The sequence below is a fragment of the Perna viridis genome, chromosome 12, assembly GCF_037379345.1.
Source record: "Perna viridis isolate PV_CMFRI_1.1 ecotype Kerala chromosome 12, ASM3737934v1, whole genome shotgun sequence".
NCBI lineage: Eukaryota > Metazoa > Mollusca > Bivalvia > Mytilida > Mytilidae > Perna > Perna viridis.
This window is the reverse complement of record NC_142456.1, coordinates 28831919-28850366: the sequence shown is the minus strand read 5'-3', so window position 1 is coordinate 28850366 and position 18448 is coordinate 28831919. Positions and strand designations below refer to the sequence as shown.

Here is an 18448-nt window from a genome sequence, read left to right as displayed (position 1 = left end):
GTCATTTTAACTTTTTAGGATCATGACACCCAACGATTTTACAGAATTGCAAGGATTACAAGATTTTGAGGCTGCAGTAGTAGTTCACCTTGAATTGATTCCGCTGATGATTCATATATATAAGATATCCTTCTAATACAACTTTCAATAAATTCAACTAACGCAACAAAAAAATTATATGCAAACTTTAACAGAAATACAGTTGATGTACATAATTTAACCGCATTGACATTTTTGATGAGCACAAGAGGAGACTGTTGCTGCTTTTAACTAACTACCCACCAATAACCTATGTGAACATAGTGTCAAACCCCTGGAATGTCCGATGAATTTAATGTTCTTTGAATACACGTGAACTTTGGTATAAAATTCCGGGGTACACACAGCTCATAGTTCTCTGAGTACCGCTAGATTTTTATTTTTCCAGTGCTCCAATAGCAGGAGAATCTGCAAAATATAAAACTAAATGCAGAATCAAAAGTTCTTTATATGGAGGGATAGATGTTTAAAATTCTGCACGTGATGTTGGTTGTTGCATGCGGTTGGAAAGCTTGTGGTACATTCACAGAATATTAACGCCTAAAATTAATCTACTTTCAGTTCTTGTAGTTACACATTCGTTGTGTACAAGTAAGCCAATAAATATGTATAAGGATCTTACGAAGTTTCTTCCTTGACGGTAGGAACAAAAATCTTGACAACCAAAATGTTTCTCTCTGTCCTGTTTTGCAAGACCATATCGAATGAAAATAATACCCTGAAACTGAATTATCATCAACCGTTCATCAGTTCTTAAGGGTTGCAGATCGCTACATCTCCTGAAAGAAGTAATTGCGATAAGAAAAGCAGTTTTCAATGTCAATTCTTCCAGTTTTTCTAAAGGTTCAAAAAGACTTTTCTTTTACTTGTTTAGAACTATTCGTAGATCCCATTCTTCTATTAGTATCGTTACATGCGGCCGTGAAATGAACCTTTAATTAATCTGATAGCATAAAGGTGTTGACCAGCCAAAAAATTGTCAACTGGTAGTTAAACTGTTTAGAGCTAAGAATGGTACCCTGCAATCATTCTATATTGTAGTCCTTTTAGACTCAACCAGATGCTGTAGTGCCTGCTCAAGTTGCCAAAGACTTTGCGATGGTGACTGCCGTTGGAGCACGCGCCTGTCCAATTCATCCCACAGGTGCACAATGGGTTTGAGATCCGGTGATTGTAATGGCCTGTGCATTACATTTATATTTTGTTTTTTCAAAAAGTCAATAGTAAGACGCGCTGCGTATTGTCTGGCAATATCATGCTGGAAGACCTCTCTGTTGACGTGGATTTTTTATTGAATAAATAGTCAAACAATCTGCAATTTAACTTAATAATATTGAACTTAGATTAATTACCCTTGAACTACACCAGCTATTCGACTGCTGAATTTGAACAAAATTCTTTTTCTGTTCCTATTCTTCAAGGAACGGAGTGCAACTCTAGATTCTTTCAAAATTCCTCTGACTAGAAAGGTTTGTTGACAGTAGCCATGCATTCAGACTAAATATTTTGGGATTCGGGTGATAAATCTGTGTTTATGAATGACACAGAAGCTCCGGAAATATTGGTAACCAAGTATGATGATGAGTTGAAACTGTTTGTGTTAACAATGTCTCCTGGGCCACTGCGGGACTATCAGTAATACCTGACAATGGAATTGCCTCATATATTTGATCACGCATAAGCAAACATTCCCTCTCACTAGATTGACAAACATCTAGTACCAGTACTTGAGGACGGGGGTTCCATAAACAAAATATTTCTGTCTGCCGATTGTGTACAGACACAAACAGGCATAACAAAGGTTTTCCCAAATTTAAAAACGACATGTATGTTCTAGTCTAGGACCATTCTGTTGGGAGAATTTTATGCGATTCAATGGTTCGCCAAAATATTTTTTTGCGCCAAGCGATGTGGGCTTCTTCTATATGAATTCTGTTTTGAGTGGCTAAATTCCAAATTTCCCAAGTTTAATAACATAGTTATGGGGACCTCATTCCCCCTTGCAATGAGACACAGGACTTTGTGTAATTAAATCATAAGAACTTGTTTTCCAGAAACTCAGAAAATGTAATGGGACCGGTCTCCTGATCAGCCGAGCATTTGGAATCGTTAGAATACTAATGCCATTCAGCCCAAAATATGCAGAAACATTAATGCTGATCCCGTTTTCCCCTTATTTTGACTCTGTATCGGCAGGTTCAATTTTTTATCCTCTATTGACTTAGAAAAATTAGAACCCTGTCTAGGTGAAATAATGCCCCTAAATAAAATATCTTCTGGGTTGGGATAAGTGTGGATTTTTCTTTGTATGCTATGAAACCTAGTGAACTCAATTTTCTTGATCTCCTATAGATTTGGACTTTTTGGCTTTGATTTACCACTAGCCAGTTGTCTCGATAGACTGCTAGTTTTATCCTTAGAGTTCTCAGGTAAACCGCCACTATAGACAGTGTTATCGTAAAAACTGTTGGTGCTGAAGTGAGTCCGAAACAAAAGACTTTGAATTGATAACACTGGTTATGAAAGCAAAAGCGGAGATATTTCCGATGTATCAAAAACATTGGAATGTGCAGATAAGCATCGCTCAGATTTAGTGACATTGCCCATTCTCCTCTTTGGTTGATGTGTACATTTCGAAATGGGTTTCTCGAAATACCTGCTCAGGGATTTGAGATTTATGATATGATTGGTTGCATTTTCTCATTCTTTTTCGGAACCAGATATAATGTACCTGTTTAACTCTCGTGAGTTGATATTATTTCTATTCCATCCTTTGAAGCAGAATTTCTGTGTCTTTTTGTGAATATAGTTTTCTTATTCCTGACTGATGGGATTTCTCCGTGAACTTTAATTTATACACATTTTGAATGCTTAAAGAACCCATTGATCGTCTGTAAACATTTCCCATTTTTAGGAAAAATCCAAGATGACCCTCAACTGCTATATCTGTTTCTGTCCTTTGAACATCTTTTTGAAAAACTTTGACAAGACTTTTATATTATATTGAGAGAATGAACCTTGTCCAAGTCCCATAACTGACTGACATGTAGAAATATTGTTGGTAGATTGAGCAAATGATGTGACATTTTAAGTATTTGAGTTCAAAGTTTGTACATTAAGAAAACGACGAAAGCGTTTCTGAGTAACTCTGGATTTATTTCTGTGTGAATGTGTTGAGTGAGAAGTTCTTGATCCTACAGGACTATCACGGCTTTCATCGTCTGAGGTAGCCAGACACAAAACATCTGCCCTGTCACGACGATTTATATGAAGTGAGATTTCTGATCTAGTGTCTATCTCTTGATTTCTTCATATCTTAGGACTACCTAAAACTTTTTTAAGATTGGAATCTAGTGATAAAATTTGTCTACGCTCTCATTTGAATTGTCATGCTGTGTGGCTGAACCATCAGACTGAGATAATGCAGAGTCATTCTTGGTGCCTGTAGCACTCGAACTACCTTCAAAGAGTTGAAAAAGTTTACTAAATTGTGCATTAAACCTTGATTACAGGTTGCCCAATTTGTTCTGCCGCCGTCTTCGACATTCTCTTTTTCTTCTATTAGTGACGCTACGTTTCTGCGTCCTGCTCACTATGCTTTTCCTGTCGACCTAACGATTTACGGAAGGATTTCAAGTGTCGTGTATGTTAATGTCGTACAAAGCAACGTTATTATCAGAACGTAATGGCGATAAGTATTCTACAGAAACTATCGGAATATAAATTCAAGTATGAGACTGAAAATCACAAGTCTCAGAGCGATTCAAAAATCTTCTTGTTTAGATGTCGCCAAAACACATATACTCTCTCAAAAAAAGAAACGCACCATAGGAAAAAAATGATATTAACTTCAAAATAACAACCATGATTTATCACAGGAAGAAGATGTATAGAAATCTAAAATTTGGCTCAATAATTGTCAAAGTGTCACGGTCACTTAAGAATCAAACTATTTTTTCACTTTAATGTAAATTGACACAGCTTCAATATCAATATTTGTTATGTCCTCCATTTGCTTGCAATACAGCTGTAACTCGTCTTGGAATAGCTAGACTCAACCAGATGCTGTATTAAAGCCTGCAGTATTCTTTGCCACTCCTGCTATAGTGCCTGCTCAAGTTGCCAAAGAGTTTGCGGTGGTGGATGGCGTTGGCGCACCCGCTTGTCCAATTCATTCCACAGATGCTCAATGGGGTTGAGATCCGGTTATCGTGATGGCCAGTGCATTACAGTTACAATTTGTTATTCCAAATATCAATAGTAAGACTCCTTGTGTATTGTCTGGCAATATCATGCTGGAAAACCTTTATGTTGATGTCGATCATTGGCAATAAGTACGGCTGTAGAATTTCGTCGGGATACCGGACAACATTCAAGTTGCCTAGAATATGTACCAATTGTGTTCTTCTGGTGTATGAGATGTCTGCCCACATCATGACACGGCCTCGCTGACGTGGGCGGCCTGAGCGTTGTCTGTCTTGTGTAGTAACCTGCTGTTGGTATCGTTAGGATTCAATTCTACGACCGCGTTCATGAAAATAAATACTACTAAATTCCCCACTACAAAATAACGCATGATTTGCTCGTCTAGGTCGTGCATTTTTAAAAATAAAGCTCTATATGGAACACGTTACAAATTTTGGCGTATACATCTCTCGGTTGATTGAATTTGAATGATTTCTATCATACCTTTAAATGGGTTTTAAATTGATAGATTCAATATGAATTTAATAAATAAACCTATTCAAACACATAAAAATAACATTTTTTTTCGAAAATGTTTCTATGTTGGGTTTCTTTTTTGAGAGAGTATATATGTGTAAACCGAGGAACGACAGGTCGGAGTCCACGTATGCGAGGTTTTATGCAGGTAGAGAAATAATTATTATTTTGTTGTTATCTACCTGTATAATAAGAGAGTGAAGGACGGTTAAGAGACGAATACATCTTTAACACAATCTTCCATCAGGTAAGTAAGTAATTAAAAACAATGAATGAAAACTTTGAACAGATTCGAAAGATCCCACATGGGCATGTAATTTATCAAGCACTTCAACCGAGCTTTTAAACGATTATAGACAAAAAAGATGAATTTCTAAACATCAATTGAACTGTGTATGCTTTAAAGTCCACTGTATGTAAATAATATTACCGATGAAAAGGACTAGAGTGTGAATGAATCGTGATAAGTACCAACAATAAGTTAGAGTTACCGATCTTTTTCAGCATTTGAAAAGTCAAGCTTTTTGTTACTATAATTAGAAATGCAAATAAATTTTAATTGTCGGAAACCAGTTAAAACAATATGCGATATTTAAAGGTTGAGGACTTCTGAAAAGGATTTTGCATTTGAAGATGATTGTGTCTGAATTACTCTCTTTTTTAATAGCTATACAAAAATCATATAATACCATGTTACTTGACATTAAACAATTGACATTAATTTATTGATCCTGTAACCTTTAAGAATGCGTTGTAGTGAGCTTCAAGTTTTTAGTGTTTGTTCTTTTTTAAATTTATATAGATATATACAAGACGTTCTCCTTCATTTATAGGCATTTATAAAATGACACGTAAATTCATTGTATTCTTAGGTATGAAGTTGTATCTCGTCGAGTAATTTTCAGTACATTCTTACATTCATTTTCTAAAATCGCTCTCCAACTCATGTCAGTACTTTAGAATAAGTGTTAAATACCTCTTTAGTTGTAAGATAGCGTACAGTGGGAAATATGTAAGGCAATAATACTTTCCTGTGGATATTATTTCATATTAATCTTTATAGAGATTATTGTTGACCATGAACAAAATTTCTACACCTATTAAACCTCTTCTACTGCTTGATTCATAATATTACTATAATTTTTATTATAAAACAGCTAGATGTATTTCTTATTGAAATCAAGAGCCATGTCAGTAATGGTATCCTAAGATGTGTCTTAAAAATAAAATTAAGGGGGTCTTAGGACATGTCTTAGATACGTCGTACGGTAAAAACCGCAGCCAGGATAAATCTTACTACGACCACCCTAAGATGGTCTTAGGACATGTCTGAGATATGTGCCACGGTGTAAACCGCAGCCAGGATAATTTTAACTACGACCATCCTATGATGGTCTTAGGACATGTCTGAGATATGTGCCACGGTGTAAACCGCAGCCAGGATGATTCTTACTACGACCATCCTAAGATGGTCTTAGGACATGTCTGAGATACGTGGTACGGTGTAAACCGCAGCCAGGATAATTCTTACTACGACCATCCTAAGATGGTCTTAGGACATGTCTGAGATACGTGGTACGGTGTAAACCGCAGCCAGTATAATTCTTACTACAACCATCCTAAGATGGTCTTAAGACGATGTTTATGGTTTATGTTTATTGTGATTTAATGTCGGATAATTATTGAAAACTGAATGGTGAATATTATATTGAAAAGGGATGTATATCAAATTTATAATTATACAGAGAATGGATAAATTCTACAAAAAATCAACAAAATTAAATCTAATGAATTTTTGTCGTTAATGTAATATATACAAGTACAATTTAAAACTAATACCTACCTATAGTCAATTAGAGGCCATAATTTTGATATACATTAAAAGATTCGAGCAGAGGTCCATTCAATATCATTACCTTTAATTTTACAAGTCTTTTAACACGTATTTCACGAATCATGAGTAGAAAGGAAAGGAACCCATTTTTTTTTCGGTAAGTGTGATTCAAATTATATTGACTGAAGTACAGATGAATAAGGCAACAATATTTTTACAGAATATATAATCACGGTTATTACTAATAATGCAAAAAGAAGGTATAGCGGAACATTTATCTTTAAGAAGATGTCGTAAGCAGTGGATCTGAAAATAATAATCTAATGGGTTTCCTCCGTCTCTAAATTCCCTATTTATATATATACTACGCTAGAGCAAGTACTAATTATTCTGATTTCCTTGAACACCATAAATATCTGCGTAACAGACTCCTGAATCTAGGGTCTGAAACGATGACTCTTAAAAGGTCTCTTACAGATTTCTTTTTAGTTATCAGACTTAAGTTGAAAAACACAATGCGTAATGATTGTTTTTGCAAATTTTCTATGTGCTGATGTGACCGCTGATTTACCGATTATGACAATAGCATGCAAATGCTTTTTAATCACCACTGGTATAGTCACGCTGCAATAGAAGAGGGAGGTTTAGCGCGCTGTAAAACCTAGATTTAACCCACCGTTTCGTTTGAAGTGCCTGTACCAAGTCAGGACCATGGCAGTACCAGCTGTTCTGGTGGTGTAATATTTATTTTGCCAGATTTTTTTCGACTTGACTTGATTATGAATCTGATTAATGTTCAATAATTTTGTTTTTACCCTTATTCGTCATATGTTTTTTCCTTTGCTATGAGATAAACATTACTCCAGCATATACAGCGACCATGTTTGTTGTTAATCTTTCAATTTATTTCAACTTTAGGTAATCTTAAGTTTCAGGAATATCCTAAGATCATGTAAAGACTCGTATCGAGGTACATGGCAAATTTTGCTGTTTAAGCGACTATAGCGACTTCTATGAATATAAATTTTACAACTTTACATAACATTTTGTCACTTCACTCAACAAAACAACAATACATGATCCAAAGTACATCATGAAAAATGACGTATCATTAAAGAAATACACCTAAACCTAAAAACAGTTGTAGCACTCCGGTATTATCCTCCGAACAATCATGGTCGCACAATTTGCTCACGGATCATGAAAGTATCATTTTAAATGAGTATAATAAAACTGTTCATTTGGGAAACAGTAAGTTTATTACCTCGTTGGCTATGATAACAGTATGTACCTCGGATTAATAATCTTACTATTTTTCTCGTAACCATTGAACAATAGTATGATAATTTTTCCTCGGTACTAAATACAGTTGTTTTGAATACCTGATAGAACAATTTCTGTTATCAATCATTGTGACGTCACGCCTTTTATCACATACTTATAACATTTATCGCACCTATTTTTCACACCTTACTCGGAATACTCTTACGTGACTGTCCTTGTCGTTTCACCGGATTTTTTTTAATTGGCAGGCGATAGAAGCAGCCATCATTTTCAATGAGGACAGAATTCAAGAGAGGTATACCAACAACAAGCAGGTGTGCATCTTAATGTGCTTCTGTCAAACAAAACTGATGATTTCATTTTCCAATTATTCTTAACTGTATTAAATGTCATATAAACTTCATGAGATACCCACAAAATATTTTTAAGTGGCGCTACATTTTTCGTGGTGCAGACTTTATTACAAGGCTCAAGGTAGGACTTTATTTGCTAAAACACTAGACAAGTACTTTTTTCTTCTACACCAAGAATACAGCTGAAATAATAATTCTTCCTGTATTTGTGTACTTATTAACGGCAGTTTAGACTGCTTGTAGTATATCCAAAACCTCCATAGTGCTACGCTATTTTTCGTGATGCATACTTTAATATATAGTAGTATACGCTAGCTCTTAATGCACTTCATTAGATATATATGTTACTTAACCTTTATTTCTCAAACAAAACCGATATAATTAGTTTTCACGTAAATTTTTATTGTATCTAATAGCTTATATACTTCTTAAGTACTCACAAATAGTACATGGTGCACCTACGCTGTTCGTGGAATGTACTTCAAAAAATTTCACCGGCCACCTCCATGTGCGCTTTATGTGCTACTTTACAATTACCTCGATAACAAAGCCGTTAGAGTAAATTTTACGTTTTCGTAATATAATATAGAATCATGTATTTCATTCAAAATTTGCTTATTCCAGCAATCATGGTGCAGAATCATTGCACCGTCTAGCTTTGTTGTGTTTAAAGTCCTTAATATTTTACTTTTAGCTACTTCCAACAAAAGCTACTGTGTTCATTTTTTTCGTTTTCAAACACTGTACTTATATAGACTACATGTAGTACATTCAAAGTCGGCATGGTGCAGCTTTTTTTTTCGAGGTGTAGACTTCATTAAAAATCAGGTCATGTAGTTTGACAACTACCTCCAAAACACAGCCTATATTTTAGTTTTTCCTGTATTTATGAACTATATTAATAGAAATAAAGACTGCATATTTTTTCATCATTATGTACTAAATTTCTCTAAAATAAAGAATTCACGTAGTATATCTAAAACCGCCACGATACAGTGGCATTTGTTGTTTGACACACTATATACAATATACACACCAGAGGATGGAGATGTCGGCACATTAATACTTAGGAAGGAAAAGTTATTCATGTTTGTCATAAAGTTCTGATTTAAAACATACTGTATTATCGATGTAAAAATTCAGGTTCAGGTATGAAGCAGACGGAAGGATATCAGTTGTTTCTTTAGGTTAAAGTTCGTTTCGTTATATAAGATGTTAATGATTATTGAAACAAGGATATGCAGAGATAATTCGACTGATATTGAAGTACTGAACTATTCGCTTCTTTTTTCTGTAGTAGCCTTTTTAAACATCTTACTTTTTACGAATGTAATAACAAATTGGCCAAGAGTAGCGCACAATTTGTTCCCATAGGTAATTCTACCAGAAAAACCTACATTTGAACAATATCAGAACCGGAGTACTTATTGTTAGTATCATTTTTTTTAAAGTAGGACTTTTTTTATACCCGATAAGCATATATTAAAGTTCTCTGCTTTGTTTTCAACATTGATGAATAAGATCATGAATTGACTTAAACTTGTCATGTGGTAGTGTGCCGTAGATGGTAGAGACAAAAATAGGTTAGTATTATGCTACAAAAAGTTAGGTTACTAGAAGAAAACGACTGATGTGTGTCTTTGAATTCTTGAGAGTATAAGTGATTCACGCCACTTGTGGAGTAGTTTTTTATCATAGTAAAAATTAATCGCGTGAAACTATTCCTACAAAAACAACTTTATCTACCTGACAACTACTTTGCCAGGGTGCTATGACGCTGCCATGATAGAGTACAAGTTAATTGCGTTAGCACGTGAAAGTTACTTATTTCGTAGGTAATCCTCTGTAGTGGTAGTATTAACCTTTATTTGAAAATACTCTAAAATAAAATAAACTTCTAAATATTGCCACGGCTAACTTCGTAATCGTTTACTTACCGTTACCTAAAAAACAAAGCCGTTTTAGTAATTTTAACGTTTCAGTGTACTATATTATTAAATTGCAACAAATATATGATGTATTTCATTCACAATCTGCGGGGTGCAACTGTATTTTTAGTGATACAGACATCAGTGTTTCAAGCCTTTCGTGTGTTACTTTTCTTGACTTTTATGATGACCTCGGTGGGTGTTTCTAGAAAAAGCAGAGGACACTTACGTTTACCTGTACCATGCTCCTAGTTTTTAGTGGAGTCTGAGTTGCTCATTTACTTTTATTGGTTTGTATGTATTGCTTTGGTTATTTTAATTCTTTGTTGTGTATGTGTTACTTTACCATTAACTTAAAAAAAAGAAGCCGATATAGTATTTATTATGTTATAGTGTACTATGTTTTGATATGAAAATATAAACTACACGTATTTTATTCACAATATGTGTGGCGCATCTACATTTTTCGTTTTGCAGCTATCGTGCTTGTTTGTGAATACTAACGTTTACTAAGTGTTTACTTCAAATTTATTTTTACATCATATTTGAAAACCACTGGGTCGATGCCACTGCTGATGGACCACAGGGTTCTCGAGGATATTCAACAATTAAAACTTTCTATATATTTTACCATAATACTGTTGATAAGAGGTTACTGCTTCAAACACGTGTACAGCATATAGAAATTTGCAACATGTATGATTTGTATTTTTGTATACATACAGAACTCAATTCCGCACATAGGCGATATATAGTTAGACGGTGCAAATAAGGATTATATACATGTTTACGAACCGTAGGACCACGACAGACTGCCACCAACATTTTACACAGTTGTTATTGTCAACGCCTGCTCATCTTATGACCACCAGGCAGAGTATCGGGCATATTTTGTATAATTTTGTGGAAAAAGTCGGTAGCTTAGGCAATAATGCTGTATTAAGTCAGATACCTTTAATTACAATTCAATGAAACACTAAATGCTAGTGAAGGTGGTACTTTAGTGCACAAGAAAAGGAGTTTCAAAAATTAAAAATCGAAATCGCCTCTTTTGTCATTTACGTTGGCAATAAGTTGACCATTGTCAAGGACAAAAACTGACGCGGAGGGATCTTTGTCAGTAACCTCTGTAATTTCCTTTTCTAGCGGCTACATTATAGCCTTATAATTACTATAGTCTTGCTTGAACGATTAACCAAATATTCACTTTTTACGCCAAAGCGACCTAAAATGATGCAGATATATAAAAATCAATCTTCCTCTAAAGACAAGTAGGTTTTATGCAGCGTTTTGACAAATAGATCCAACAAAGACATCAAAATGAAGATTGCAAACATTGACTATTCTAGAACAGTGCTGATCCCAGGCCATATTAGCGGTTTTTACCAAAATATCAACTTTTTCGTAAAATAAATAAGACGACTTGAATTGCTAATAATTATCATTTTTGCATTAACCTGAACAAAGTGCAATAAATCAAATCAAATATTTGTTGATTGAAATTGTTCTGATTAACTTTTACAAAACAAAACAAGAATTAAGACATACATGTATTGTGCATATGAGCATGCGTTAAATCACATAACACGTGACAATAATGAGAATGATTCCGCTATACTTCATAAATTAAGGTTTCTACTTGCGATGATAGTTCAATGATTAGTTATTGATGCCTCTATGCTAACTTATGAAGGTTACTAACTAATAAGTGTGAGTATGAATGTTTTTTTCTGAAACCATAGAAAAATGAGGTGTTTGACCATATTTCGGGCACTATTGGTAAGAGCTTTATTTTCTGCTCACGGAATGATAGCAATTTGGAGATTATACATGGTAATTGGAGACATTTGGTGTTGGTATCTTTCATCAGCGTTACTGGGACTTCTTATAGAAACAATTGTGACTCTCATCAAAAAGCGAGGAAAGGAATGGAAATGGTAAGTACTTTTATTGACATACTAACAATTTTTTTCCTATATGAAAAATAACCTTAAAATATCATAACATTACACGTTTTATTCTTTAGAATTTGATAATAAAATGGTTGCATTTTGATTTTTAAGAAAATGAAGTTATCTTTCGATGATAAAATATTGTAATCATTGAAATTACAAGTATATACTCTACTGAATGTTAAAACAATGAAAATTGCGTCAAACAGCAAGAATTGATATAACCTCTGCATTAAGTAAAATTTAGTTTCACAAACAGAAGTATGTTTTAACAAGATATGTATTTATTGAATTCATACAAACATCATCTGCTTATACTAATTGAGACAAAAAACAAAAAACAAAAACGAAAACAATACAAACCACATACAGAACAAAGTATTGCTCAAATATAACAATAAAATTTATAATAACTTTGTCACACGAATGAAAATGATCGATTGAAACAAAACAATTCCGAAAATAAAGATATTATGTGTACCCTTTAAAGATTGGTTGCATGCACAAATCAAACAGAAACGGGTCTAGTAAAATAATAAGTTTTTTGTCAACTAATTTTGTCTAACAATGATTTTCGCGAAATGTTGATTTGGTCTTTAGTACGTGGGTCAAATATGCTATTGTTTTATTATTTTTAGAGACCAAAGAAATAAAAAAACTCTTGAGTGCCAACATTTAAATAAAAATAACCACAACTGAGACTTTATTAAAATTCAACCACTGAAAGTTATTTTTTAAACAGAATAGGCAATCACCCAAGCAGCATCAAAAGTCCAGGGAACTTTTGTGGATAAAGAAACTCCAAACAGCTGATCTTCTAGGTCTAAATGATAATAATATTATTGGCACTGGAAACTTGTCGAGATCTTCAGGCATGAATATCATGAAACTTGTTACTGAAAATTTGTAATAAACGATCTAATGGCAAACGTAATAATCGTAACAAACGAAAATTTTACCTTAAACTTTCCTTATACTGGATATCACAACTTCACAAAAAGCAGTTCAAATGAGGTTTAGTTTATATTCAAGAAAATGCTCCATTACTAATATTTTTAAATTAACCTCTACTTTAACCACTATGAAATATTTTTTATTTATTCTTGCAATAAAGTTTATGAAAATAATGGTGTAAACTATTTTTGGAGCGTTCAAAATTCTTTTGAGGTATTAGATCGACTTCACGACTCCCAAGCAGCATCAAAAGTCCAGGGAAATAGTGCGAACTTTCGTGGATAAGGAAACTCCAAACAGCTTAACCTCTCGGTCTAAATAATGATATAAGGGGTTAAGAAAACATGTCAAGATCAGGAATAAATTGTTTTGAACTTTTGTAATTTTTTTTTTTCGGAACAAACGACTTCATGACAAAAGTATTTATCGCACCAAACGAAAATTTCATCGTCTTTCGGTTTCTCTTAATGACCTTTTTTATATTTAAGAATAATGAGCGACATTATCTCATATGTAATCTCTTCTTTTCAAGTTCTATTGCATCTTCAAGCAAATGTTCTACTTTTAATATTTCTCAAATATAAACATTTACTTTAACCACTATTAAAACTTTATTATTCATCATTGCAATTAATGTAATGAAAATAATGGTGTAAACTATGTTTGGATTGTTAAAAATTCATATGAGGTATTAGATCGACTTCATAGCTTTCAAGATTCGCTTAATGTTGTTGATGGTTTTCACTTTTCTACCCTAAATTAACTTCAGATTTTATTTCAATGTCAAATATTGCAAATAAATTATATGGTCGCTAACCAACACAACTTCGCAAATGAAGTTGCCATTTGGAAATATATTACTAAATCAATTAAGTCTGTCGGTGAATCATTTCTACCAAGGCTTTTTTTTTATTGAAAAACATACTGCGTCGGAAAATGTGTAATGTAAAAACCAGTGAAAGCAGTTCTTGATTGATATATTTACTTAAATTTGTAAACATCTTTCATTAAGTTTTTACTCCAGAAGTGTCTTTTAGCAAACTTTTTTTATAATCAGGATTCCTCGAATCAACCTATAAAACTTCTTCGACAAATATTGGACAACTACTTCGATTTTCATGGAAAAAATTAACACCTCGAGTTCTACCTCCTTATTTATGCTCTGAACCAAAAGAAGGACCATTGTTTAATCTTTTGATCTCAGTTTTCTTTATATAGATGACGCATTATTGTTAAACAACCCCAGTTTCAGGTATTTTATACATCTACCCCAAAAAACGTCAAATAAAGATACTACAGACACTGAAGTCAGCCTCATAACTTGACCTACACTAAATTACATGATTGTATCTAAATATAGGTCAAGATATTAGGTTTACGAAGGAAAACTATTAACCAAACTATGACTTTTCATTCCGTATTGCCATTTTTTATTTCATTTTTGGCAACATTTATTCAGTTTCTGTAAATGGAGTTTTCAAATAAAAAATAATACGTTGTGTCAGAGCTTACCGTACCAAATTTTTGTACAGGATTAGACTTTTACACTACAACAATACTTTAAGAATATGTTCCCTTGCTTCAAGGTTAAAGTAATCACTACAGAAAGTTTATGGTTGTCATCATGAACTCGTTGATCGTTAAGGTGTATCCATTTGCACCATGAGAAACGATTTGTTCATCGTGTCATGGTCTTTATTCCTCTCTCATCTATCCGGATTTGACTTTCTATGAGCAACTCGGTGGGTAGAAAAGCAGTGGACATTTATATTACCGGTGGACCTGGTCATGGTCGCAGTTTCTAGTCGAGTGTGAGTTGCTCATTTACATTTGCTTCTTTGCATGTGTTGTTTTATTTATTTCAATTTTTTGTTGTGTGTGTTTTTGTTTTTCTCGAGTAGTCTTTATCCCTGGATTACATTCTTTTGCTTTATTTCTTTCACAATATCCAGTGGGATGGGTACAATTACTGACAACAGTAATTAATGATTACATTTTATTTTATTACTAATCGATTACACTAGTGTATGAGTAGCCATCCTTTACAATCGATTGCTTTTAAGGAAGTAATTGAAAAAATTATGATAAATTACCTTAAATTACATGAGTTTACATTTTTTTTTCAAAAAAGGCAAAACATACAGAGAATGGTCATGAAATCAAGAAACAATTGTTTTTTTTTCAAACTGAGGAGTAATGAACAGTTATAAATATGAATGTTATGATCGAACTCTACAATGCCGATTTCTACAGATGTTTGTACACTGACAATACATGTTTCAACACTTTTTACTTGCAATAGGTTACATGTAAACTTATCAAGTAACAAACAACAAATGCACCATTATCATTGTAACGTTTTGATTGAAAAAGTATTTGGTTACATGACAAGTGAACAAATTTTGCGTCGAACACAGAATAGTTTCAATTACACACTTGACTGCAATGGATTAAAACCAATTATGATATCATTTAGGTGCTCGCACAGTAAATAATGTTGGCATATGATTATTTGGAAGTCTGTCTATTTCGAAATGTGATGTTTTTTTCAAAACTAATAGGCCTTTTAAGGAAGTTGATATTGTTTGTCCGATTATCTAGTATTTTTTAGCGTTCAAAAATATGACAAAGATCTATCTAAATGCTATCACTTTGTTTTGTTTAATTTACTATCTTTTTTTCTCGGCATTTCATCATTCATTAGCTAGTACTTTAATGACGGCCCCTTACATAGATATGTTGTCCAAGAGAATGGTCTTAGCAGTTAAAAGATTAATAAATAAAGAAATGTCATGGAGGATAAAAGTATTGATACCTTGTAACGCAGGAATAAATTAGTTCATCTTTTAGTCAAATTCTCAACTTTTCAAACTTTGACTTAATCAGTGCTAGGGTGTGCATGGTAAACAAAATAAGTGTTAAGGTTTGTGGGTCTTGACAGTTAATTGTTTTAAAGTTGTGAAAGCAAAGTTATACTTATATATGCTATAATAAGATTGATCTTTTAAACAACAAATAAGCAATTACATTCTTTAAAAATATTTTTAAATGAATTTACAGAATAACAGAGGAGTTTTACAGAACATTTATCCTTACCACTTGTTGTGTCCTTAATGATTCACCTTCTTTTAGTGTATTGGGATACCCCATTGAAGTAGTTCCGATGTTAGGTGGCTTTTAGTTAGTTTATACGAAATGGACAATGTTGCTCGATAACGCTGATCTATTCAGCAGTTAAAAAAATTAAATATTTTCAAAAATGTATTGAAAGTTTTAGGTCCATCATCTTTTGCGTTACTGTAAAAATATCCGTAACCGCAGCGTGGATTGTAACCCTGAATATGCAAAAATATCAATTGACTGTTACAAACTATACAAACCGACCACACCGAAAAAATACTATTATCTCAAAGTCGAGAACCACGCAATTGTGTGCGTTCATGAAAAATTGTTCACATAAATCATATTCATATTTCTTAAAAAAAGTGGAAATTCTATGTTTAAGAGCCGACTCGCCTAATTTATTAAGGTTGTGGCCATTAAGTTTAATTCTGATAATGTAAGATCTTTTGACACGCATTCATTTTCAATTACTCACTAAATGTTGGAGCGGCTCTCTATGGTTTCACTTCATTTTTTAGGGAGGGGGGCTATTACTGCTTGTTTTATGTTATGAATTTTGCTCATTAAGTGGTGACCTGTAGAAGTTTAATTGTTCGTTGTTAGGACTTTGGTGAATAACTGTCTCATTGCAATCTTACCACATCTCTTTTTTTATGTTAACCACAGCACCAGTGCCCTTCTTCGGTTTAAGGTAATGCTTATCATATCTCTTCTAGCCATCAGATGTAGTGGCTAGACTGTGGTTGCAATTTTTATTATAATGAAGAGCCGCTATACTAAGTTTAAAAAACAAAGCAAACATAGATCAATGTATATATAATGACCACTTCGTTTGTTTAAAAAAGTAATCAACAGCAAAATCGGCAGTACATAGTTAACAACTAAAAATACCAAAGCAAAGTTACAATGACGTTTGAAATTTGTAAATATCAGGTTGTTAAATAGCTTAAATTTTAAAATTCTCAATAGGATCATTGTTTTCAAACTGAAATCTGTAATGGAATTTCTGCAAAAAAGAAGTGAGTGTTTGTTGGTGGTAACTGGTTCACAACAAATTGTAAAACTTCTAGGCCATATGTCTGGTGTCCTGGTGATATCTTAGGAGCATTCCGCAGTAGAGAATTATTTTTAATCAATTTATTCAAGAATTTGTGTAGCACAGAGCCTTAAACAGAAGTCAAAAATCAAATTCCACATGAACGCTAAGTAACATTATTACTAAAAAAGTCAGACATTCAAAAACAGAAAACATGCTTGAATGTTCATTACGGAACACTTAATTTTTGCTAAATCGGAACTTGTCAACTTTATAGATTTTCAAAGCCTATGCAATTATATCTCATTAATAAATAATATTGTAAAGAATAGTTTTTGTGGTTAAAGAATAAAAATAGTTACATTCTTTCAACCATCGTCTATATTCTGTCAATACACCATGTTCACACTAGCAACTTTAGCATGATTTTCGTGTTTGTTGTTACATGACTAACTATTTTGATGATTTTCACTGATTGTTGGTTTCACATGGGGAACATGATTGGTAATGGCTTTTATCCTATATGCCCCAGTTACAAGTTAAGACTATTAGTGATGTCAATCAAATTCTTATTGCTTTATCAAAGCAGAATTCTCTCTTTATTTGTCGGAAAACGAGGGTATTTAGATTTTGCTATTCGTTCACATGTATGTCAATTTAAATAAGGATAACAACAAAATTACCGAACATTAATCCGATCCATAATCAAGTCAAATCCAAAATAAATCTGGCAATATGAATATTACACCACCGGAGCAGCTGGTGCGGCAATGGTCCTGACTTGGTACAGGCATTTTAAACGAAATGAAATGGTGAGTTAAATCTAGGTTTTACAGCGCGCTTAACCTCCTTCTTCCATTGCGACCTGAATATACCAGTGGTGATTAAAAAGCATTTGCATGCTATTGTCATAATCGGTAAATCATTGGTCACATCAGCACAAAGAACAATTTACCAAAAAAAATAAAAATAAAAAAAATAAAAAACATCATTACTCATTATTTTAGGAAAAAAACTGAGTATTTTTCACCCAAGGAGTGATATCTAAAAAAATAATTCGGTAGGACACATTTTAAGACGCATTACCTAATACCACTGATTCAAGAGTCCGTTAAGCAGATATTTATGGAGTTTAAGGAAATCTGAGTCGTTAGTACTTGCTCAAATCCATTGTGAAATATAAACACCATACGCAGTAGATGAAGGAATATCGCTGAATAGGT

At 33.3% G+C, this 18448-nt stretch overlaps 1 protein-coding gene across 2 annotated transcripts in view; it reads left to right on the top strand.

The window, feature by feature from the left end:
* The first annotated feature begins 4832 nt into the window (after positions 1-4832).
* The window catches only part of LOC148601931 (transmembrane protein 26-like), a 35801-nt gene continuing 22185 nt past the window's right edge, over positions 4833-18448 (top strand). Inside the window, exons 1-3 of one of the 2 annotated variants that reach the window (XM_088555948.1) lie at positions 4833-5008; positions 8128-8193; positions 11903-12097. In XM_088555948.1, coding sequence (XP_088412074.1) covers positions 8153-8193; positions 11903-12097 — 236 coding nt within the window. In that variant the 5' untranslated portion in view covers positions 4833-5008; positions 8128-8152. The other variant, XM_088555949.1, reaches the window with a different exon arrangement.